Source organism: Pelodiscus sinensis, chromosome 5, assembly GCF_052426305.1.
Source record: "Pelodiscus sinensis isolate ZL-2025 chromosome 5, ASM5242630v1, whole genome shotgun sequence".
Classification (NCBI taxonomy): domain Eukaryota; kingdom Metazoa; phylum Chordata; order Testudines; family Trionychidae; genus Pelodiscus; species Pelodiscus sinensis.
The window spans coordinates 81398807-81424699 of record NC_143056.1 but is presented as its reverse complement, the minus strand read 5'-3'; the positions used below and the strand labels follow the sequence as shown (position 1 = coordinate 81424699).

Sequence of the window (25893 nt, the reverse complement as noted above, 5' to 3'; positions counted from 1 at the left end):
CTTCAATATCTGAGATATAGGTGAGAGGATTATTCTAGGAGGGGTGAGTGAGATTTTGTGGCCTGCACTGTGCAGGGGGTCAGACTAGATGATCATAATGGTCCCTTCTGACCCTGGAGTCTATGAGTCTATCTCTTTTTGAAGTTAAGGGTAACCCAAGATATACCCTGCTCCTTTCCTGAAGCCTCACCCTGCTCACTTCATTCTCCCCTCTTCTTCCTCACTCATGTTCACTAGGCAGAGGGTTGGGATGCAGGAGGGGGTGAAAGTTGCAGGGTCTGAGAGGGGGGTCAGGGCTGGGGCAGGTGCTTAGGGTGCAGGAGGGCATATGGGATACTGGCTCTGAAAGGCAGTTCAGATCTAGGGCAGAGGTTTTCTAGGTATAGGAAGAGGTATGAGATGCTGGCTCTGGGAGGGAGGTCAAGATGAGGTGCTTGGGGTACGAGGGGTTTCTGGATGCAGGAGGCGGTATGGTGTGCTAGCTATAGAAGGGGGACAGGACTGGGGCAGGAGAGGGTGCTGGCTATGGAATGGGGCTCGGGACTGGAGCAGGGCTTGGGTGCAGGAGGGGACTATGGGCTGCTGGCTCTGGGAGTGGATCAGGCTGGACCAGAGGTTTGGGGTGCAAGAAGAGGTATGGGATGCTGGAGTGCGGCCTCCTGCCAGGTTGCACTTAGCAGGGGGAGCTCCAGGTCAGAGGTGCAGTGAGGCTGAGACAGACTCCCTGCCTGACCTGGCTCCACGCTGCTCCTGAAAGAGGCCAATGTGCACCTGCGGGCCTGGGGACGTGGGTTCTGTGTGTTGCCCCTCTCTGCCGGCATTGCCCCGTCAGCTCCCATGGCCACAGTTCCCTGTTCCTGGCCAATGGGAGCTACGGTGGGCAGGGCTTGCAGGCAGGAGCAATGGGCTGAAACTCCTGCCCTGTTGACCTTTCTCCTCACACGAGGGGCTATGCTGGCCACTCCCAGGAATGGGCCGGGGAGGTGGGGCCAGCACATGCAGGGAGCCTGCTGATTGTAATCAACTGAGAGACTCTCGTGAGTGACTGGTTGGTGACCACCGGTGTCGCTAAGTCCCGTTGACTTTCTGTGAAGTGCTGGCACCAAAAGATGGGCTTCCAAGAGGGTCTTTGCTGCTGAACTGTCACTTTCAGTAACAAAGCTCAATACTCATGTTCTGTTGGCATTCACAAATCCCCTGTTCCTCTGTTGCTGTCGTTGTCGAATTCTATAAGCATCTCACTAAGCTTCTGCCATTAAAATTACAAGGTGCCTAAATCATGGCAGCAGTTTGTGTGCCTGGAGAGTCCGTTCTGATATCACCCAGGAGCTTGGTGTCTAACTTATGCCTAAATGTCATTGTGATTCGCCAACTATGTGTTTTTCTGCCTGATTCACCTGTAGGGACTGACCTGGCAGGCATGCTTTCTGCATGCCTAAACCCTCATAAACTAATAAGGAGGAGGAGCAGCAAGTGTTGGTACCTCAGCCCTCTCCTACACTTTAGCCACGTGATTAGAACATGCCTCCAGGATGTGGGGAGCTCAGGTTCAAGTCTCCATTCCCTCTGCCTGATGTGGAGCAGGAATTTAAATATAGGTCTCCCCCAAACCTAGGAGTGCTCCCCTACCCACTGGCCTACAGGGTGGTCTGGGACAAGTCTCAGTGTCTCCCAATGAAGCTGTTCCACTGTGAATAAATCAGTATTCATTGGATCAGATAATGACGCTGTAGCCCAGTCATTCTGGCTTCATCTAAGCGGTGTGAGGCCCAGCTTCCAGTCTCCCTGATGCAATTAATATGTAGTTGTTTGTACATACTTGATCAGCTTCAACAGGAAAAAAAAGAAGAGAGGTCTTAACATTGCTGCATCTAAGTCCCCTTGTGAATCTCATCCCTGGACTTAGGCTAAGACCCCTAAGTGCTTTTGCAAATCTGAATGCTACCAATCAGACAGAATATGGATTTTCCCTTGAGAAACCAGCACACTGGGGATTGCTGGGTCAGAAGGTGCAAAAACATATGCTCAGCATTCTGCTTGCCTTCCCTCCTTTTGCATAATTTACCCACCCAGTCGCTTATCCTATGGAGACAGCAGCACAGGCTTTTTATTGAGGCTTGTCTGTTTCTTAAGTGCAGACTTTGAAACTAATATTACAGTTGGTAATAATCCCAACTGGCTGCCTTTGGCTAGGTCTGAAACAAAAGAGTAATTTGAATATAAAGTGAAACCTTTATTTTGACAGGAGTGATCCCAGAGGAAATTGTTCCGAATTTGTGTGTGATTTTTATGAGGTTTGGTGTAAAACAAAGCCCATAGCTAAAATCGGGGCATGTTTTCCAGAAAAACAAACAATTCCCCTTGGTGGCTGTTAAACTGTAGTTTGGCCCAAACATCTTGTAGCCAGACAGACCCGCCCCCCCATCCCATCCATCTTATTTGCCTCTCTGAGGTTCCTGAAGCATACAGGACAGAGAAGGAGCAATAAAATCAGCATAGTCTATGCTGGCTCATCTGATCCTGAGAAGCTAAAAACATAGATATGAGGAGAGAACGATTAAGGCAATAAGCTGGCCTCGAGGCTGCGAAAAGTGCCCGGCTGGCACCCATGTTGATACGAACACACAGCCGTCCCTGGGAGAGGAATCCTACACTGAGAAAAGAATCTCCAGTACTTCCAATTTAATCCTCTCAACTCTCTCTTACAAGTGTAAATTAAGTTCACAACTCCCTTGTAAGAACTGGTCTCACAAAAGGCAGACCAGCACTATTTGGCATCACAGATAAGAAAGAGAAATACGTGACCCCATGGGTATAAAGATGGGTACAGCAGCACACTCACTTTTGAGTGTCAATCTACCCTCTACCTGCTGGTCGGGTTAGGTGTTTGACCTCCCGAGGTTCTATGAGGACGCCCACCTCGTATTTTCGTCTTTCCTAGGAATTGAGGGACCGGCCCTGGCCTGACACGCTGGAGTCGAGAGGCACAGAAGGGGGTAAAAATTGTACCTGGATGTGGTCCTCTGTCTTAAGTGAACACATAGAAAGAGTAAGCTGTTACTTGGTACCATTATTTCTATGTTTCTATCTTTATCTTCTTTGTAACCACTTTTAAGATCTATATTTTGCTAGCAGTTAAGAAATAGAACAATAGCCATTGCAACCATATGATTTATAAGCTTCCTCAATAAACCTGTAACTGTTTAAGCTTTAACCTGACTCCTTCAGTTGCTGTAACAGAACCAGGCACAATTTAAAAGAACTTCAGCCAGTCTTAAGGGACAGATATAGGGAGAGCTTGGGCGTTTGGATTTGTGTCACTCCCAGGTGGCAGATCCGTTGGGGCACTTCTCAGCCTCCCCCAGGCTGCCCGCTGCAAAGGAATCACGGATTCTAGCAGCTAAAAGTCTCGGGTGTATAGCACACACGCACACCACTCACTGCCCTGACCGTTGGCTGACACATCTGAAGTTCAGATAAATGTTAAATATTGGGCTGTATAAGCTACTTTTTTCATTAACTAAATACATACACAAAAACATAATAAACAGGAAAAAAATCAGCAAGATATTCTCAACCCCATATCCATTTTCCCCTTTGCCTGAGTCTAATAATGGAGCCAATGAAGCTTCTGCAAAGGTCCTAATAACATTTCTCTCTCTAGTGCTTTTCATCCATGAAGCTCAAGGTGCTTTACACACAGGAAGGTAAGCAACATTTTTCAATTTAAGGGAACTGAGGCACCAAGACCTGAAGCATGTTGCCCAAGGTCAAAGAGCAGGACAGTGGCAGAGCTCGGAGCAGAGCTTAGAGATCTTGACTCCCCAGCCCACTGCCTTATCCACTAGCCAACACTGGCCCTAGTGAGCTGCCTATGCTCAAGGCAAGTCACCCTGGGTGGGTAGGTCTTGTTTCTCTCTCAATATGTTGTTCATAGAAGATACCCATCACTCAGATGAAACAGAGTGCTACCTCTTCACACCCCTGGCATCTTCACACACCCTCCCGCCCCCAGGAAATTCTGAGGCTACCTGGAACAGGTGTGGGAAACAAATCTGACTATTGATTGCTATGCCTTTCAATCCACTTCAAAGTCTCCGTTCTTGTGTCTACCTGGTCCGAGAGATCATGTCTTTCTCTATCCTCTCCCCTCTGTTAACCCTAGTTCAATCTCTGTTCACTTCACACAGTTCTTGCTGCAGGTGAGGTAAGATGAGATGCGGTGTGAGTCTTCTCCTCTGTGGTTCCTGATATCTGGAAAACCCCCCTCTTGTCTTCCCCAACTTGCAGACTCTTCATCTCATTTCAAATCTCTGCAGAAAACAACTCTTTCCTCCCTTGTCTTTGAGTCTTCATTTCTGTTTCTCCCTCTACTATTAAATAATACAGTTATAGAGTTAAATAATTAACTTAGAGTGTTCTGCAAGCTAATTTGCAGGCAACCTGCTATACAAGTTAAAGTTGTATCACACTCTGTCTGGAAAATGAGCAGTTGGAGTCTATCCATTACTTTTGTGTCACTGGATGTATCTAGAGACTGTGTTCATATAGAGTAGAATGCCGACAGCATCACTCAACGTAAGGAGTTTCCGAGAAACTACACTGCCATGTGGAAAGTAACCACATTGCTGCTTCTCAGGATAACACTTTAACCACCTGTCTTTGAAAATAGTTATTTTAACAACGTTGACCTTTACTCCTACATCTCGGCTACTGTGTCTGGGTTGTCCCATTATTTGCAACATGTTCCAGTACTAGGAAGAGAGAACTATTTTATACAAATGGTTCAAATACTTGCTCCAGACATAGGTTCAAACAATGATCAAGCCTTGTCCCTCTAACAAGCAGGTGGTCCAGCCACCCAGCCTAGGCCTAACCCATGGACATTGGTCCCCAGTCTCTCCACTATGCACCCCTTTCAGGAGACTGATTTGTCTTGCACACCCATAAGCATCACCTCAGTTAACTACTTGCTTACAAAATCAGACATACAAAAATGTACCACAGCAAGCTACTACTGAAAAATTGGTTATTTTCTCATTTTACTGTATTGTTCTAAGATAAAATGATTAGACTATAAACGTACTTACATTTCACTGTATAGAGCAGTATAAATAAGTCATTGTCTGTTTGAAATTTTAGTTTGTACTGACTTCACTAGTGCTTTTTACATAGCCTGTTGTAAAACAAGGCAAATAACTAGTTGAATTGATGAACCTACCCCTGGAAGAACTTTGGGTAGTCCTAGTTGAAAGCCACTGTCATATACAATAGCAAAATGAGTCACAAATAACTCCCAAACCACAGCATACATGAGATGGGTCTGTTTTAAAAAAATACAAATGAAAATGAGGCTTTATTCAGAGGAATCCCAAGGAGAGAATAAACCAAGAGACCCCTGCAAGCTTAGTGTAATGCACAGGCATTTGTCTCTTGTGACTCGGTGTCTGTGAATGGGCAAGAGGTAGAATTTCTAAGGTTCTTCACAACTTCTCATTCATAAACCACTCACTTGGGAATAAACTTCCACTGGCATAAGTGAAAGGAGAATCGGCCCCATATGTTTATCTAGCCTCTGTTCTGGAACTGGGTGCTGTCAGTCACCACAAGCTGTCTCCTCCTGCCCCAAGAGCCTATTCATTCACATTTAGTTATCTGTCCCTATAAAGATAAACCTGGCATAGCAATACCTGAATCTGCAGAGCAGTGTGTGGGAGGTAGGGGGGCGGGGGGGGGGGGGGCAGCACTTCTATGTGTGAGGTCCACTTCTTGTGCTTTCCTGAAAGAATTCTCTAATGAACTCTTAATGCAAGAGATGTACTGACCCAAGCATCCTAGACCTCCCATGGTGTAACCTCTGTTTACAGAGCTGCAACTGTTCTGACTAAGGCACTGTCTCACTGTCATTCAGAATGGAGCAACCCCACTGTTTATGAAGCGCTGTTCTTTCCCTATTGCTTAATTGTGAAGCAGGGACAAAGACCACCCGCTTATAACAAAAAGAGTCTTCCCCCGCCCCTCTCTCCACAGATTATCCTACTGCACAAATACAACATTGTTTTGCTATTAGCTTTCTAACAATTTCCTCTCTCTCTCTCTCTCTCTCTCTCTCTCTCTGGTTTATGAAACTGTTGAACAAATAACAATGTAGCCTGGCGGGAGTAAATCAAAATCTGCCCCATCATATTACAAGTTTCTTCTATACTTGCTTGCCCATCTGCTTCTGCTACACTCAGTATATGAGCTGTGACAATCATGTACACATTTTTATTAACATTACACTGCAGTAGTGCCTAGGGGCCCCAGCCTCACTATGACAGGCGCTGTATTGACAGAGTAAAAGAAAGTCTCCATCCCCAACAGGCTTACAGTCTCAGACAAGAAACAGCAGATAGATGTAACAAACAACTGGAAGGGAAATGGGAAGGAAGATGAGGAATCAGTAACAACATGAATCTGCACAGGCACCAGTGGCTGTCTGCTGTCCCCTATTAGTTGGCAGCTTCATGTACTTGAGGAGCAGGTTAAAGAATTACAGGATTTTTGCCCGTAAGGGCTAGTTTGATGACAGTGTTCAGTGCACAAGGGAGACATGAAAGAAAATGCAAAGGCACTTGGAGAGACAGACAAATGGGTAAAGGAGGCTAGAATCATAGAGCACAGTAGGTAGGGAGAAATGCAATAGAAGCACCGCAGACAAATAGAGAGGGGCTAAGTTGTGACAAGCCCTAGGCCATACCTACATTACAAAGTGGTTGATGTAAGGCTGTCACAGTTAGTATATCACTTGTGTCAATGCACTCTTAGCTCCTTTCACTGGCGCTGCATATACTCACCAGGAGTGCTTGTGCTGATCAACAGTGTGTTGCACCAGTGTGCAATCCACCTGTCCTATGGGGTAGTGCCTTTTTGGCAATGTAGATAATGCACGGTGGGTCCAAAACGATTTGTGCAGGAAAGGGGTCAAAGTTCCATCATGCAACTTTCTCGGTCCCATAATGCCATCCATATTGCATCATTTTCACATGTTTTTATGCTCCCGTTAATCTGCCCAACACTTCTCACTATCATCTCTGACAGAAGCAAGAAGACTGCATAGGTCTGCAGTATTGCCCTGAATGTCACAAACACTAGACGGACAATCGTCCAGTATTTGCTGAGCTGCAGGAAAAACCTCAGCAACAGGGGCATGTTTCTCAGGACAGACTGCTGCGGACATAGCAAAAACCAATTCAGGGATGTTGGTGGAGTTCACAGAACAGCTGCAGATGCTGGAGCACAGCTGCTGGGTCTGAGAAACGAGCACTGACTGGTGGGATTGCATTGTGATGCAGGTCTGGATGACAGGCAGCGGCTGCAGATCTTTCATATGCCACAGACCACATTCCTGGATCCATGTACCAAGCTTGCCCCTAGAACCCCAATGCATGGAGATAAGAATGAGAGCTGCACTGAGAGTGGAGAAGTGAGCAAGCACTGTGGGAACTTGCAACGCCAGGTTGCTACCAATTAGTGGAAAATCATTTTGGAGTTAGAAAATCCATACTGGGGACCGTTACCATTCAAGTGTTTAGGGACACTAATTGTCTCCTGCTATGCAGGATTCTTGGCCAATAAGTAAGAAATAGCAGATGGATTTGCAGCAATGAGGTTCCTGAAATGCAGCAAGGTGACAGAAAGCAGATTCATCCATATTTTTGGCATTAGCCCAGCTTGCCACAGAGAACATCAGTAAAAACGATGACTTTTCTATGGTTATGCAAGCACTGGAGGATCACCAGGAACATTTCACCAATACTGGTGTGGGCCAGTCAGAACACCGGGTGCTCAGAAAACTGCAAGCAGGGGTATTTGCTAGTGACTGGTGAATTGTCATTTTATGATGCTGACATGCCAGTTGTGATTGTAAGGAACTTAGCCTAAGCCTTGCTCTCCCGGCTCAGCTCATGAAGCCATACACTAGCCACCTTGATAGCTCCGAGGGAAGATTCAACTACCCCCCCTCAGCAAGGGTGCAGAATGACAGACGGATGTGCTTTTGGCAGACTGAATAGACACTGGTATTGTTTATTCACAAGATTCAATCTCAATGAGAAAAATATCCCAGTGGTTGTGTCCCGCACAGTAGCTGTAGGCAAAAAGGGGGGAATTAATGAAGATTAATGTATTTCTCAAAACTTGAAATATGCTGTGTACCAAACACAATAACAATCAAGCACAAAACAAATAAAAAAATAAACAAATGGAATGGAACTTTACAATTAAAAAAGTAAATGATGTTCCTGGCCATGTCAGTCCATTTTGGCAACATAAATACCAACTGTGGCTCACACAGGCCAATGATTTACTTCCTCCCAGCTTGGAGCGGTGGGAATAAAGCCCCTATTGCCATGTGGAATGTTGAGGGGGACGGAAGGGAATATAACGAGGTGCTAGAACAGAGCTCTCCAGTGATTGCAAAGGGAGACAGTAATTGCTGGACTGGTGGGTCAACAAGATCCGTCTGCTTTTGCATTTGCTGCCTTAGAAGTCAATTTATATCCTAGTACATCTTCCTCTCCTTTTCATGTGGGAGCACTGTCGTTTTCTCTTTCCTTTTCCATACTGTCTGCAATATTGATCCTCCAGGCACCCTGTTCATCGTCCAGTGCAGCACTGGCTTGCAGGATCTTGCTGAACACGTCCACACTCGTCCTCTTCTTTCTCGGACTCAACAGGATCAGGCAACTGCACAGACAGATCTATCATTGTACAGGTTGAACCTCTCTAGTCCAGTTGCCTCGGGACCTGAACCAAAGCAGAGAATTTGCCAAACCACAGGTGGCCAATATTGTAGAGAGAAGGTCTCTATTTTTATTTCACCGAGGCAAATCAATGGAACAATAGCTGCTTAACAATATATGACTGTACTGAACACCTAGCCAGGGCTTATCAGTTCTCTTCCTAAAAAAGTGTTAGTGTTGTGACCCAATTTTAGTGTAGTGGTACAAGAAAATAAGTAGATAAAGCATAAATATCATGCTTGTGCTTAGCTGAATTACCAACACTTCCACTGCTTGTTGGTCTCTTTTGAGTTAATTTTGAGCTAAATAACAGCACAGAACACTGAGAGCCAGGACTGGTGGCTAAAAACAAACTTTATGGGGCAGCGGGAAACTTTGCCACGCCACAGTAAGCAGGTAACTGGCTAATTAACATGCCTCACCACGCATGTTTTCAGACCAGAGTGCTGGACTAGACAGGTTCAACCTGTTTTTACAGTAACAATAGAAAATGAAAGAATGTTCAGAGCTCCCTTCCCTTATTCCCATAAGGGTTTTAAATTAGACATGCTGTGAAGGGATGACGTCCACCATTTGTGAATGTCCCTGGCCAGGTGTGTGTGCCTGCACTCTCTTAGTCTGCAGCAACCTCAACAACTCAGACCTCCAGCCAAGTCTCACATACAGTCTGCAGGTTAAAAAACAAACAAAAAAAAAAACAGAACAAATCTCTTCAGGGTATACAGTCTAACAGGGGCCTACCCCAGTACCAGTTGATATCTCTGTTGGCCTTGCCAGGCTCAGTCTTTAATAAGTTCTGACCCTTGGGTTGGGTTGTACCCACAAGGCTTCCCACCTGGAGACGCTGACATCACTCACTCTGGGCCTTTCTGGTCCCAACTCTGCAGCTGGACAACTAAACCATCTGATCCCTTTCTGAGAGTGTTTCACGGTTCACTATTCATCCTGTTCTCCAGACCCTCTCTATTCCCTTCCTCGGGGCTTAAGCCACTTCCCTGTTGGCTGGTGGGGTACAGGGACCTGAGCCTATCACTACTCTGGTTCCTATCTCAAGGATCCTAGGAATAGCAGCCATATGCTGATGCATCCCTTTAACTAGCCACTCTGCTGCTACAGTTCTCTGGGCCACTTCCCCAGCACTGTCATGAATGCTTCACCCTTACTGTCAGGCTGCGTCTAAAACTCAGTCTCAGCAGCCAGTCAGGAGCTCCAGCCAGTTGGTCTGTTTCTCTCAAGTACTACAGCTCCTTTTATATGGCCCTGCTGATAGGCTGCAGGGAGCAACCATGCTGCAATTATCTACTTCCCTTGCAGCCACTCTAGGCAGCCTGGAAGACTTCTCTGGGATCGGATGTGGTAAGACTCAGAGGCCTCCAGCAGGGGGCCTCTGGGCCTAGTCCACCTCATTACTGTATACAACCCTATTAGGTACAAGCAGTGCTTTTTTGGTTAAATACATTAAAAAAAAAAAAGGTGCCGGTACTAGGGTTGTCAGATGGTTTTGTCAAGCACAAAACAAAACCAAAACAAAAAATGCCGGGGAAAAATTTGTCAAGCCAAAAAAACAAAGCAAAAAAACACAACGCCTGGGAGGTCGGCGCTGAAATGTAGCAAAGCAAGGCTGGCATCCTGAAGCTGTCTAGACCTGTATGCTGTGTACTGCAATGGTGCCTGCCAAACTCATTGCAAAATGGCATGGTAAAGTCTCTTATTATGGAGAAAGCAATAAGGACGCCATCCCTGGATACTATCAGAAGAGAACTGTACAATATCTCCATGACAGTTTCATAAAAATCTCTCAGGGGGATATAAGGGACATCCCTTTGTGAATAAACAAAACTCTCTGCATGGCATCCCCTCCCCCGTAAACCTATGGGGGAACAATCACAGCTCTCCCTATGCTATACAGCTGTTCCTTTTTGGATGATGATGAAAAGTTGACTTTTACATCCTGCTAACTTGGGGTTGGACCAGGTGTCATCTTAACATTTAAATCTTGTAAGGTAAATATATGTACCCACTTACCAGAGGTTCCTTCCCCTGGATCAGGCTCCTCTGTGCTCAACTGGTAGGACTAGCAGGACTGTTCAGGAGTCTCAAAAAGATCCTGGCTCGTATCATAGCTGGACCCCTTGTTTCCCTGTCACATGTCCCTCTTTTCTCACTGTTCACAGCACAGTCCTGAGTCTCAGATTCTACAGAGATATCCATGGTGGTCTGCAGGGGGCTGGAGGTGTACCCGCCAAGTCTGGTAAGCAGTTTCTTGTAAAAAAAAGCAGGTCTGCAGCTCAGTACCAGACTGATTGTTGGTTTCCACAGCCTTGGGTTGTGCCGGCTGCAGTTCCTTCACTTTCACAGGGCACTGTCTTCTGATGCCGGCTGTTCCCTTTCACCTGCATCTCCTGTGCAATCTTTTTGAAGCTGTTCAGGTTTCCCACATGTTTCTTCTGTCGCTGTATCTGCACAGCCTCTTCTACTCATGGCCCAGGAGAGCCTCTGGAGCAGGCATAGATGGAGAGCTGCTAGGCATGCTCATCAAGTTGGGCAATCAGGAAAAGACATTTCAAAATGGGTTTTTTTAAAAGGAGAGAGGCAGCTTGTGGTTTCTGTGGTCCCTGAGCAATGGAAGTCACAACTGTGACCAGAATGGTTACTTTTGGACTTTGTGGGACAGCTGTTCAGGTCCAGATTACACACAGCGTCTACCCTTCACTGCGTCAACCTCAGTAGGTCAACCATGGCTCTACTCAGTTTGTGGAGATGGTGTTATTGCATCACCGTAAAGGTGCCACAAACAAATCTGAGTGTAGACACACATGCACAAATAGGTCAGTGTAAGGCAACTTATGTCCAACTAGGTATTGTAGACCAGGCTTTAGCGTTAAGGACCATAAATGTACATGGGATGTGGTGGAGCAGGGGAGCTAGTGGAGCAACCTGGGCAGAAGAGAATGAGCCAAGAAGATGATCTTACCAGCAGTGTTATGGAGGAGTTGGGAGAGGGGGGGGAAAGGTGAGCATCAGAAAGGCCACAAGAAGTTCAAAGATGAGATATGAGGAGGGTGTGTTAAAGAGGTTAGCAGTGTGGATAAAGAATCTGAAAGGGTGGGGTTAATATACATATTAGCACATGATGTACCAGAAAAGAAAGGTATTTTCAGCCTTAACATGACTTCATTGTAAAGTTCTTCATTCTATGATGACTACCTGGTTTGCTAGATAATCTAGACTTTCTTTTTTGCAAGGAATATTCACAACATAAAGCCTAGTGAGAGGATTTGGGGTTTTCTATTAATCAATTCAAAATCCTCCATGCACATACTATACCACTGTGATTACCAACCATGGGATCTGAAAACCTTCTAGATCTAGGGACCCTTTGCTTACATCCTAGGCTCCCTGTTTTCTTTTATAACCACCACCCAAACTTTTATATAGTACTTTTACATTTTCAAAGGGATGCAAGGACATTATCTAATTAATGCTCACAACATTCCTTGGAGACCATGCCCAACTTGATGCTTTATCTTTCTGATAAAGAGGGCTAGATAAGATGATTCCTTCCAAATTATGGATTAGATATCTGAACATGCAAGAATCGCACCCTCTCCATTTTCTGGAGTACATACTGCAGCAGCAGTTCTTAGACAGTCAGACTTAGTTCTGTTTAGGATTTGTTTACTTGGATTTTATGGTGCCCACCTGCCATGCTAGGTGAAACCCACAATTAAAACATTTCATGGTACAAATATTAAAAATTTAATTCTTCTAAGATGGCTAACAACAGTGCAGTTTGATGGACTCCCACTCTCAACTCTACTCCCACCCACTCCAAATTCTCAACCAATGCTTCACCCCCCCACTTTTTAGTTGGTGTGTTTATTTGGGTTCTTGCCCCCCTGAGAGTGGAGTCCAAGATGGTGACAACAGGGAAGAGAAAAGATAACCACCAAATCCAGGGCTCTACTTGTTCCCTTAGGTGGCATCTGAGGAAAGGTTACCTCTCAGCTCAGTAGTAAGCATACAACTCTGAAGTGAAATTCAAACTTTGATGCCTACGCTCAAAATGAACTTTAATTCAGTGATATGCCTGCACATAATTCTAGACTCTGAATAATTCAGCAGTTCTCCTTTGTATCCCACAGCATATCTCCTGTGCATATGAACTACCTACCCATGCCAAGTTAGTTTAGTTTATATTCACCGGCTAGCTGGAAATTCTTCAGATTGAGGGTAACAATGAGTCTGTTTGGGTGATATTGTAAACAAAGGCTCACTCAGGTAACACACAAACCACTAACTAAAGATGATCTCCACCTGGGCACAACCCCGCAGGAGCACAGAATGTTTCCATCGTGTCCACAACATAGTACTTACATTTTCTCTGAAGATAAAAGCCAGGATTGCAGCTGAGAGCTCTGCCAGGAAGATTAACAAAATAAACATGAAGAACTGGAAGAAAAAGAAAAGAAGCAGACGGCCATTAGATATTTGCCACACACGGTAAGAACACAGGTCTTCATAATCACCAAAGCAATGGAGAAAATGGAGAATGAATGTGTGTGTGCATGCCTCCGCGTGCCAGTGAAAGCGTACAAAAACTAGGGAACAGCCTAGGGCTCATCTACACACAGAATTTTTACCACAGAAACTGTATTGGCTTAGGAACTGATGTCAGTAAAGCAGTACAATGTCTTAGTACCAATGACTAGGAAGGTGTTACAAGTATAGCTTATTCCTCTATACGTAGGGGTACATACATGGATTGACATGGGCATCTTTGTAGTGCTAGATCTATTTCCACACTAAAGGATTTAACTTTAACTACATTGATTTCTAAAGTGATATAAAGTGGTACAAGTATTGTAGATAGACCAGTCCTAAGTGGGCTAAATCCCAAAGTCATAGCTCTCAAACACAACAGTGAATGAGATCAGGATTCAACAACTTGAAGGCCTGATTCTCATTACAACACGACTCCATCCTTAAAGGTAGTATAAATATAATTCCTTCAAGATTTAAGGCCCTCAAGATGGTCTCAATACTGCAGTGAGAACTCAGTAAATGATTTAGGATTTGGCCTGATATGAGGAAATGAAGACTAAATGGGGGACACAGGCAAGACTGCATGATACAGATGGTGATAAACATATGGAACAAGTTACTGATGCAGGTGGCTGAAATAAGCAATAAAAATGAGCTCAAGCGACACCTGAAATTTTTTTCTGTGCCAGTGGAGAACTGAGGGACTTTCTGAAACAGCAGGAAGGTCTATGGGTGAGAAGGTTTTTTCTGATCCCTAGACAGTCGCTTATGAATGATGTCTGGAAACACACTGCCTGTGATTTAGCAACAGTTGTCAGCAATAGAAGGAGAATTCAAATTCCCTCGTTGGAACAGATAAGAGAATTTGTGCCTGTCAATTATTAATGTTATAGATAATTTCTCCTGTTGGAGGACCATATCCACTACGCCTTTCAATCTCCCTTACTCCTCCTGAAAGGAGAGCAAAAGAAACAGTTCCTGGGTTCAAACAGGAGTGATTAGAGGAGCAGGGCTTTTAATCTAATAATGCCTTTTAGTTGACCCACTGGTCCATTTAACTGCATAATCTGTTCTCATTGGCTGAGACTGCTAAATGGCTCCCTTCCCCATTCAGAAATTACTTCTATTTTTAACTTCACAAGAGAAAGGCAAAGTGACAGTGATTAGAGTGAAAGATACTACGCAAATAGACAGCACCATCCATCAAAGGATCTCCCAATGCTTTTTTAGATAAGACTAAAGCGATCAGTGATTAGCAGGGTTGTTGAATTAATTACATATTCATTTATTTATTACTGGCAGTAACACTTTCACCCAAACACTAAAGCAGGGCCAGCACATCAATGGATGCAGATGCTCACCGATTATCTAAGCAATCGTAATACATCATTTATCATCCCCAAACTGACTTTTACTTGAAAATGCAAATTTCCTGGACTTTCCATTTTCATTGTAAAAATGTCAGCAGTGATTATTGGGAATGAGTGGAAAACAAGAATTCTATTTTGAAATTTTTTTTTGAGGATTTCTTTTTTGTTTGTTGCCTTCAGAACAAAAGGATAGGGCTTGTGTGTGTGTGTGAAAACTAGAAGAACAACCACTCTACTCACCCCAAAACAATCAATAGTCTAGTGGGAGACTCAGGGTCAAATCCCTGTTTTGCATGATACATCCACAATGAGCACTCAAGCCAGCTTGCTATTGATTATTCTGCATTGAGCATCTATTTTATTTTGACCAGAGATTCCACCTGAGAAATCTTCCCAACTAAAGTAATATGTTTCCATACTCATTTTTGCTTTTGCCATCTCTACATTTTTCGAATGACTTATCACTGCATCTCAATTGACATTTTAGCTACGCTGGAACTTCAGCAATACAGTCCCCTGTCATCTGAGAGAGAGAGCGCGATTTTCTCTCAAGGGACAAAAACCTCCATGTAACAATTTTGGAGAGGAGAGGGAAGCAGAGGGAAAGAGGGACTGATGATGGATAGTTTTGAAGGAAGGTCAGAATGATATATGTCTACACGCTTGTGCTTGACAAACATTCTCTCTGAGCAGTTTGTGTATTTGCAGCTACGAGAGCTCTAGGACATTCCATAGGTTAGTTTGTTTCTAATGTGCAGAAGGCCTAAGCATGCTGCGTTGTGTGTCTAATGCTGGGATAGCCTCAGGTGTCTGGAAGCTCTTAGAAGCCCACCTTGCTGCAGCAGGTTGTCTACAACAGTGAGGTTTCTTGTCAAAATAGAACAGCATCAAGTAAAACAAAAGGTTCTGCAAACACCGTGGCCAAAATCTAGAATCCCTCTGCAGGAGCGTCTCCTTCATGTGCCCTTATCTCTGTGACCCTCTTGCCTTGTGTTCACATATGAGCTAAAAGCTCCAGTCATGCATTATGTATCAGTGTGAAATCTCACTCAGGCAGCTCTGACTTATCAATTTTTGAACAACTTTGTACGTACATGGACTTGATTTTATCAAACATGTTCCCCCGATCCTACTGCCTAGGAAACCAGAGCCCTCCCCAACTTCTGCATGAATAATCCAGCCTCACAGAGATAAATGTACCGATTATTTGCCTTTACATCAACTAAAGGGAGTTACTCTCCTGTCTCTTGGTTTTCTCACTCCTTTCAAACTTTTGAAGCTCTTCTGGTGTGGTCTGTAACAAAATACATGCCATTAAAGCATCTAATACCATATGGACCTCACCACACGCACCTATGCAGGTGTTCTATTGCCAGTGGACTTGGGATAATAGAGGATGGGGACATATGGGATGTGACCACGCTCTCTTAAACAGCAGGCTGACTTTGCTACCAAAACATCTTGAATTACCTTGAACAAGGCAGCATGCGAATTCCTTGCTACATGGTTACAATTAACTATCCCTGCTGCATAGTGCTATGTTACTTCCACTCCACTTATTTCTTAGATTCCCAGTGTAAAATAAAATAATAATAAAAGTAAATAAATAAAGCAGCTGGGCTCAGAACTATCTTTAAGAAGCAGAACAAGTAATAACCATGAAATTGCTTGCACTGCAATATAACTAAAACCCTAGGGACAATATTCAACCCTGGTACAACTCCATGAATATCAGCCTGGACAGTCCTAAATTAAAAAGACATTGCACCAATCACACACCAAAAAGTGCCCCACGGTTTCTCTTCACATGACTGAAATGTGAACTATCATAAGGACTGAATTTCAATTAGTCTCATGCACATGGGGGCCTGATTCTCTGCTCCATTACATGCAGTTCATGCTGGCATTGATTTTAGTGGGTTTATTCGTGGCCTTCCCTATGGTGAGTGATGGGAGGATCAAACTAGTTGACTCTCAGAAGGGAAGCATGTGCTATCATCAGAAGAGGACTTTGGAAAAGGGTCGTGTAGTAGTGGAAAATTCAGCACAGTGGAGTCTGTAAGAGTTCCAGAGATAGTGTCAGCTTCTCCTTCAGCCAGTTTAACATTCATGTCCTGGTAAAATGTGTGGCAGCAGCTGCTGGTCCTTTTGCAAGGCTCTGATTAAGATATGATTGCAAAACACACTGAAAAATCAAGATTTAAAACCAACCAACAAACTCCAAGAGAGAAACAGAAGGATGTACTTGATAAAAAAAGAAACAAAATGACAGAGCTCTGTATTCAGTCACGTAATTGGGAATGTTTTCCAGTAAGAGATAATAGCAGGAAGCCCTGCAGGATCAGTTCTAGTGGCAGAAGTCAAAAGTGGTAATTTGAGTGGATAAGAGTTTCTAAACAGTGCATGACACTCACACAGAATTTGAGGTTTGCCCCTGTAATTAAAGGGAAAATTGGTCAATGAAGCTTTTAAATCTGGAACTTGTAAGATGAGGAAAAGGATGCATATAGGATCAAGCATCCATCTAGCGATGCAATGGAAAGTCCACCAACCAAATCTGAACTGGGAGGTTTATACCAACTGTATGGACTCTGTAACATATACTCTACTCAACATTTGAAATGGCCCAGTAGGAAATTTGCTCATAAGTTCATGACTTGTCCAAGGTATACTCTTCTGTCTTATAAAATGCTTGTAAGGGCTGCTTAACAAGTCCCATGCCCAGAACAAGGGAAATGTTCATGTTCTACATCAGAAGGGAATGAGTGAGGCAATTTGTGGCTTTATGTACATGAGTATGTGTTGTTGTAAAAATCTGGCTCATACGTGAGTGCGCTCGTACTACAGCCTACATGGAATCAGAACTCGTTGGGTTTGTGCAATGGTTCCTATTATTGCTGAAAGCTGAACGAAAGTCTCCTCTAGTTCAAGGGACAGAGGCCATTGCTTTTGAAGTGGGAAGATTAGTCTTCTTCTGTTGTGGCTGCCATGAAGTTCTGAGAGACCATAATGCACAGAGAAGTTTAAAGTACTCGGTGGCCACAGCTTTGGTACAATATGAATGTACCTGCTGGAAAATAGGCATGTGTCCTTAATGCCCATGGCTGGGTCTAGACTGGCCAGTTTTTCTGGAAAATCAGCTGCTTTTGCAGAAAAACTTGCCAGCTGTCTACACTTGCCGCTTGAATTTCCGCAGAAGCACTGACTTCCTACTGTAAGAAATCAGTGCTTTTTGCGGAAATACTATGCTGCTCCCATTCGGGCAAACGAGATTTGTTTTGTGCAAGAAAGCACCGATCGCGAAAATGGCGATCAGGGTTTTTTTGCGCAAAAGTGCATCTAGATTGGCCATGGACGCTTTTCCACAAAAAGTGCTTTTGCGGAAAAGCATCCATGCCAATCTAAACGCTTTTTTCCGAAAATGCTTTTAACGGAAAACTTTTCCGTTAAAAGCATTTCCAGAAAATCATGCCAGTCTAGACGTAGCCCTCATGTAAAATGACATGCCCTCTCATCTGGGCCTGGTGCCACCAGCCCAAAACTCTAGTTCAACCTCCCTGTTCTCTGCTAGGTAAATTAAGGTGTTCTGGGCAATCTGCAAAGTCTAGGACCTGTTTATTGGAGAGTCTGCCTTTTACCTCACATCCTATCACTGCAATTAAGAGTGGCTGGGATAGTCTTGCTGAAGTTCCCTGGAGCTGAAGGCACTGGACCAGGCAGACCTGCCTTCTCAGCTGGGGGCCCAGCACTTTGGAACTCAGCGCCCTTGCAGGTCTGTCAGTGGCCAAACCCCAGAGCTAGTTTTTATTCATTTAGAACATAGCTAATTCTGCTTATTTCCTTTTGTGACAGTGGTGCCAGAACTTCCTCCTCCACTCTGAAGATTTGGGAGTTTGTCACATGGGACTTAAACAGCAGGGCCGTGTCCAGACTCAGGGGTTTTTTCGGGAAAAGTAGCCTTTTCCCGAAAAAACTTCCCCTGCGTCCAGACTCAAGCCGCGTTCTTTCGAAATTATTTCGAAAGAACGCGGCTTTTCTTTCGATGGCGGTAAACCTCGTTTCACGAGGAAGAACGCCTTCCTTCGAAAGTTCCTCTTTCGAAGGAAGGCATTCTTCAATGTAAAGAGGCCGTCTTCGAAAGAGAGCATCTAGACTCGCTGGGTGCTCTCTTTCGAAAAAGCGGATTTTTCTTTCGAAAGATCCGCCTGCAGTCTAGATGCGATCTTTCGAAAGAAGCCTGCAGTCTAGACATAGCCCAGGAGAGTCCCATGGGGGAATTCCCCTTGTACTTAGGGAGAATCTCTGCTGGTTCAAAGCTGGCAGAGGCAGCTCCCCATTCCCTGTACTCCCTTTTCTGGAGCAAGGGAATGGGAAGGAAGAGGGTGTTGCAGGGAAGGATAAGGAATGGGAGTGGTGTCTGGTGCGGCAGAGTGAGACTCCACTACAGCTGATTTGCCACGAGCCTAAGGTTCTCGAGAGACTGTGTGTATCAGTGGGACAAGTTAAAACTGCCCCCTGCACCTTTAACTTAAGCCAGAGTTGGGCAACAGAGTCTCACAGAGACTGGGTGCAGGGGAGAAGCAAGTAGTCTGCATTTCTGACGGTATATTAAAGTGCTTTAAACATGACTAACCATGTAGTAGGAAAAAGGCTGCACTGAGACATGGCCACATGGACCCAGCATCACATGATCAGTCTTCCCAACAAAACACCATAGCCATACTCTCCAAGGGCACTAGAATGACAGCAGAAACACTGGGACACTTACAAAAAGCAGAAGGCATTTGTTCTCCCGGACAGCACCGCAGCAGCCGAGAAAGCCCAGCAGGAAGAGCATTGCTCCCATGGCCAGCATGATGTACGCTCCCGTGAAGAGCAGAGGGTTGGCAGCCACTATCTCTCGAAATCCTGTCGGATCCACAATGACCCAGATCCCAACGCCCAGCAGGCAGGCCCCTCCCAGCTACCATGGGAGAGAAAGGAGGAAAGGAAAAGACAAGAGAGTTGTTAATCTGAGAACTGACTGGATTCTTCAGTAGAGTTTATCCACAGAAGTTCCCTTCGAGTGCTCTTGCTCAGGCCTGGTGACCAGGGGCCAAAGGGAGCAGTTGCCCTGGGGCCCGGCATTCGAAGTGGCCAGGACTTCCAGCCACAGCTGCTGCTGCTGTTCCCAAGGCCCCACTCCTTCCAGGAGCATGGAGTTGCCCCCCTATCCCTCTTGCCCAGGGACCTGCACAGGCTGTCGACATCTGTGCTCTTGCTGCATAGCAAAAATTCTCTGCAAAGCATCAGACTCTGCTTATGAACGGTGCAGTCCCCACCATTCTCCCCCCGCATTTTTCCATTACTGGAAACACATACAACAAGCAGCATCTTTAAGACTTACCATGCCACCTGCACCAGCTGCACAGTCCCTGTCTAAAGTCACAAGGACAAGTCTTCATCTCTGTGCAGAGCCCGAGTCCCCAGATTTACATCCTTCCCTCAACAGCCAGTGATTACACCAGCCTGGACTAGAACCTTATTCTTTAGGCGCTCTGAGCATAGGCCTTGTGAGCGACTAGCAGTTGTATCCTCTCCGCAGGCTCACTGCCAGCTGAGGCTGACTCTGCGCCGCTAGCTGAACATGGAGCTGTACATTTCAGTCAGGGCTAAAACAAAGCTGAAGGGATCTTCTACATCATGGCGATTTTGTTAAAGCACAGCAGGTCCCGTCAGCTCATCCAACAGGAACACAAAGGAGCTAGAGGCGGACAGAAAATCGGGGTGGGTGGAGGAGGGGGAAAGCACACAGGAGTACAGACTCCTAGAATACTTACAAATATGAAGAAATTGAAAATAAACATCAGGTACTTCATGCAGCTCAGACAATCCCCCTCCATGATCTTCAGGCTGCTCGATCCAATTATTCCTGCAAAACAATGCTTTCTTAGCACATGCTCCTGTTACCTGAGTGACATAAGCCATTTTCCCCTTCTATTTCCCAAAGGCCCTATGCAGTTCATTACACAGAAGGGCTCATTTCTTACCTGAACAAGGTTCTATGATACAGGCTAATGGGAGGTAATCATTACTGCTAACATCCGGCATATTCTCCCCAGAGTGTGGGGATAGGAATAGGGGAGGGAACAGTTCAAACAATTCCTTGCTTGTAAGGCAGAGCAACAAAAACAATCCTTCTGCAAATGAACTTGCAGCTTTTTGTCCTACCAAACTCCCTATACCAATACATGGGCCCAGTGCACCTCTGACATGGCCTAAGATGCCTGCACTAGCCAGCAAATCCTAGTCCAGATCCTACACAGGCATATAGGTCTTTTGACTTTAACTCAGTCATCTGGAAGTGGAAGATAAGGAGTGCAGAGCCCACTCAGAAGGCTTGCAATGCCTATCTACCTTGAAGTCCTATTCTGTATAGCCTCATTCAACAGAGGAACAGCGACGGGACAAATAAAGGTTCAAGGCAAATTTTAGAAGCTAAAGAAGTTGGGAGTGTGGATTTTAGATCCATAATTATGAGGATCAGAGGCACAGGATTCACGGATCAGCTGAACTGTGGTGTGACTGACTCCATGTGTGTACTAGACAGCAAGCTCCCCTGGCTGGAAGTGATTATTATTTAGCACTTACACCGCAGCACCTAGAAGGCCAATCAGGAGCTCTGGTGTAACAGTTGCTGTTACAACACAGAGGAAGCCAACCCTTGCCCCAAAGAGCTTGAAGTAGTGGTCCCCAAACCTGTAATGGGACCTGTCTGCCTCCCCCCCAACTCCAAGGGCCATAGTCAGGAGAGGCATGTAGCTGTGGTCAGGAGCCAGGGCCAGGAGTGTAGCTCATGGTCAGTGCTGCGAGTGAGGCTGTGGTTGGGGCCTGAGCTGCAGCGAAGGGCAGAGCGGGGCTGGGTGGCATTTCCTTCCTGCTCCCTCCCCTGAGGGAAGGCCCCACTGAACCCCCTAGAGGGACACACCTGAGAGCTCGCGGACCTCTGGCTTACAGTGTAACAAGGTGGGCACACCACCAAGCACCCCAGTGGCATAGGCAAATAGTAATAAACCTCCTCCTGAGGCCAAAGGCACTGCAGGTGGTACAGCTCATGCAGATGCATGTACATGTATGCAAACACATAGGTGCACAGCTTTGCTTGGCTCTCTGAAGTACACTCCTAACTGGAATGGAGCCTATAGATTTTTACCCTTCGCTGCTCCTAAAAAACCTGCCTCTAATTACATAGTATGTTTGAATTGAGCCTGTCGGAACCCCTAGCCCTCGCAACACACATTAGCCACGGTTTTGAGGAACAATTTTCACAGACCCAGCACTAAATCCTGTCCTTTTGCTCCCTCATTGTCTTTACTAATCCATAGACCTTTAAGCTGCTGCTTAGCTGCACCATGGTCCTTCCCTCCGTGACCATGGTAACTAATTTGCTTTAGCAAGGCTGCTCAGAGAAGCCCTTGGCAGGCTGCTCTCCCAGCAAGGGGCTGTTTCAGGTAAACAACAGAGTTCACATAGTGTTTTTGTTTGCTGCACAGCATCTGACTAGTTTAAAAATTAAATTAGGCCCTTCTGCTACAATGACAGGAAGAACAGGGCCTTCTCTGTACTGTCCATTCACATGTATGTGTGCGCACACACATACATGTGTACCTGAAAAAGCACAAGTGTTATGGCACATGCACAATTCCTTTCCCCCTGGATTCTTGCTATGTAGGAAGTGGCATGCGGCTCTGTACCCCCCTGAGATTTCCCCTATACTGAGAGAATCTTCAGGAGACCAGTTAAATCAGCTGTCTGGCCTCTTTGTGCTGCTTGAGTAACATGCAGAAGCTGTGGTGGCTCTGAGAATCAGGGGCAATATATTTCTTACAAGGCTGATTTACTGGCTGCTGTGGAAAGTGAATCTTCCACCCAACAATGATTTGATGGAGTTTCACATCAATGCCGCTGTACAAGGATTCAGCAACTGCTATAGGTGAACGTGTATATGCAAGGTCAGGCACACACAAGAACAGCAAGTGCAGTTACATGTGAGATAGACAGGATTGTTTGGGTCCATTGCAGGCTATTGTATCCTTTCATCATGTTGTCCACAAGTGTAAATGGGCCTTGTTCAAAGCAATTAATGGAGACCTGATGCCACCTTGCTCTTCCATGATGCCACCTTTCTCTGTTGCTTCCCATTGCTGGGATCAACTTGACAAGCACTCAAGTCTGACTTCAGTGCATCTTTATATTGTTTGTACTTGCTGCCATGTGACCGGGTGCCTTTTTTTAGCTGACCATCGAGTTGGCCATGGGAATGAGGTGCTCAGCCCAATGCAGTGAAACTTTCAGGAGCATGCTTTGAATGCCAGACATCCCACAACAATTAAGTGATTTAGATAGTGCCAATTTTGTTCTACCATTTGACCATGGCAAACAGACCAAAGACGGTGCACATGGAACTGATCAGGTTTCCTAATATGGTGGCAACATGTTGTCCACATCTCACAACCATGCAGAAGTGCTATAAGCATGACTGCTTGATAGACATTTAGCTTAGTGCTTATTTTAATGCCTCGGTCATTCCTACAAGGTGTGACTGCATTCTAAATGCAGAGAGCCAGCCTTTGATGGGTACCGGGTAAGATCATCAGTTGTAGCATTCTGTGGCAACATATTTCTTAGGGAGCAAAATTTTATGGGTCTTAACTAAAGCTTTTTGCTTTGTGAATTATGAAGGACTCCAGATTTTCTTGTTCATTTTTTGATGCTCTGAAAAACGTACATGTGCCATTCGGTCTTTCCATGATGGGATGATGGCCAGGGTGGTGGAAAGTGGGGAGCTATCAGACCCCTTTCCAAGTCACCAATGGCACCAAACAAGGTGGTTTGCTGCCTCCCACACTCTTTTCCATCTCATTGTTGGCTATCCTTATGCATGTATTTCATCAGATCCACTGAGCAGTATTTATCCAATTCCATACGGGTGGGAAGTTGTCCAGTCTTCAATGCATCCATGATCTTATGACTTGGGCAGGCTACTTAAAGCAAACTGCAGTTCTGTACCTGATTGTACAGATGCTGGGGATATGCACATCTAGCCAGTTATTAAGTCCAACAATGCTCCCCTCAAGACCGCAGAAAAGTTTCATCACCTCGCACAATAATAGCTTAATACCTAAAGCAAGCGTGATAGGAGGGGGCAGAGAATAAGATGGCTGTCCATGTGGGCCATTTCAGTTTGTGGGAGTGAGATTTAAGATTCCGAGGGTTAGAGCCCAGATTCTGGATATCACGGGAAAAGGTGTTCTTGTGCAGTGTAGGAGGGAAGGGAGTAGGGGAAGACTTAGGTTCATTAGGAAAAAAGGTAAGCTTTCTTGACCCATGTACTCAGATGTTGTGGGCCACATGAGGGATAGATTAGATAGATTTGCCATCCACATTATAATCTCAAGTCATGACGCTGCAACACAAGTTACAAAGAAATATCACCACATCAGGCAGGATCTGAAAATTATCCAAGAACCCTTTAATAACCTGTCAGTTCAATGTCTACCCATACCTTCTAAATTACCATGACTCTAGGGAAAAAAAAGGGTACGTCTACACTTGCTCCCTAGTTCGAACTAGGGATGCAAATGTAGCCGACCAAAATTCCTAATGAAGCGGGGATTTAACTATCCCGCGCTTCATTAGCATAAGCTCGCCCACGCGCTATTCCACTCGCCAGTTGATTCGAACCAGGAAGTGCGCTCCGGGACCCGTTAGTTCGAATCAAACCCCTTGGTGCGAACTAACGTACTCCTCACTTTTAATTCCCGAAGAGATAAGGAGGGAATTAAACCTAGCTGTATTGTAGCCATAGCCACTCTACTTTACAAACATCTCCTGTCAGAGCGCAGAAACAGCAGAAGCATGGCCTTGTGGTCTAAGCACAGGACTAGAACATGAGGCAAGGTCTACACTTACCCCGAGATCAATGCTTGGAGATTGATTTTTCAGGGTTTGATTTAGTAAGGATCTAGGGATCAGGGATCTAGTAAGGACCTGCTATATTGACCACTTATGGCACCTCCATCAACCCCGGTACTCCATGGACTCCTGAGGAATAAGGGAAATTGACAGGAGAATGTCTCCTATTGTCCTCCAGCAGTGGAGCCACCACAGAAATTCAACTTAAAGTAAGCCAACTCCACCTATTCTCATAGCTGGGGTTGTGCATCTTAGGTCGACTTTCTTGTGTAAGGTAGAGCTGGCCTGCGTTTAAATTTCAGTTCTGACATTGGCATGTTGAATAGACTTGCATAAGCAACTTCACTTCCCTCTCTCCCTTTCCCATTCTTCCTTTACCTACTGCCCAGCAAGTTAATTCTTCAGAGATTTGCTGATTTACTACAGCTAAGGATCTGCCGTATTCATCTTTTAAACCTAAGCTGACAATTCCATACCTTGTTCCTTACGCCCATTCTGCATACTATAGCATTTTTTGCTGAGTAGGGCAGACAGATATCTGTATCTAATGAGTATTCAAGGCTTGAAAACATGACTGCCAGGGCCAGCTGTCACAAAGTCGGAACAGTCAGTTGCCTACAGCAGCAAAAATGTTTAGTGACTGAGCTGTGACAGGTGGGTATTTTCTAGTTTGGCTAAGGCAGTCAACACTCTCAGAGCTGGTGCCAAGTCTGAGCTCTGCACTCACCTCTGCAAGTGCTCAATACCACCTGGCTTTACAGACACAGCCAAAAAAAACCACACCCAAAAAACCCTCCACCATCAAGGCGGCCAAACTGGCATGGCTGTGAGATGGAGGAACACAAGTTCAAAAAATCCTACAACTCATAATGTTCAAACACGTATGAGTCAGCACCAATAGTGCAAGGTCTCTGTGGGTGAAGCCAAGAAGAGAATACATCAGAGCCTCTAAATGTCATTTAAGATCAAGGCAATCCTCAAAACATCATTGCTCCACTGAATAGATTTGAGAAAGGATCAGTGCTGGGTTCAGGTTGCAGTTTTATATGCCTGCAATTTGTAGAGAGCCTCCAATTCTAACTTAAAGAGCCCTTTCAAATCTTGAATACGGATACTAATCTGAAAGATCACACCATTAAAACTCCCAGGCTACATTCACTAAGGTGCTTTGTCTGCTTGGAATGTTCCAGAAATGTAAATCAACCATAATCCTGGTGTATCCAGCCAGGTAAACTACGCTT

General features: G+C 45.1%; 1 protein-coding gene across 11 annotated transcripts in view; it reads right to left on the bottom strand.

Moving 5' to 3' along the window:
- Positions 1-25893, bottom strand: part of TSPAN18 (tetraspanin 18) — a 202953-nt gene that overhangs the window by 13185 nt on the left and 163875 nt on the right. For all 11 annotated transcript variants that reach the window (XM_075927537.2, XM_089778556.1, XM_075927536.2 and 8 more), the window contains 3 exons: positions 20518-20609; positions 19467-19661; positions 13161-13235 (listed from right to left, as the gene is read on the bottom strand). In XM_075927537.2, coding sequence (XP_075783652.1) covers positions 13161-13235; positions 19467-19661; positions 20518-20580 — 333 coding nt within the window. In that variant the 5' untranslated portion in view covers positions 20581-20609. The remainder of the gene's footprint in view (positions 1-13160; positions 13236-19466; positions 19662-20517; positions 20610-25893) is intronic.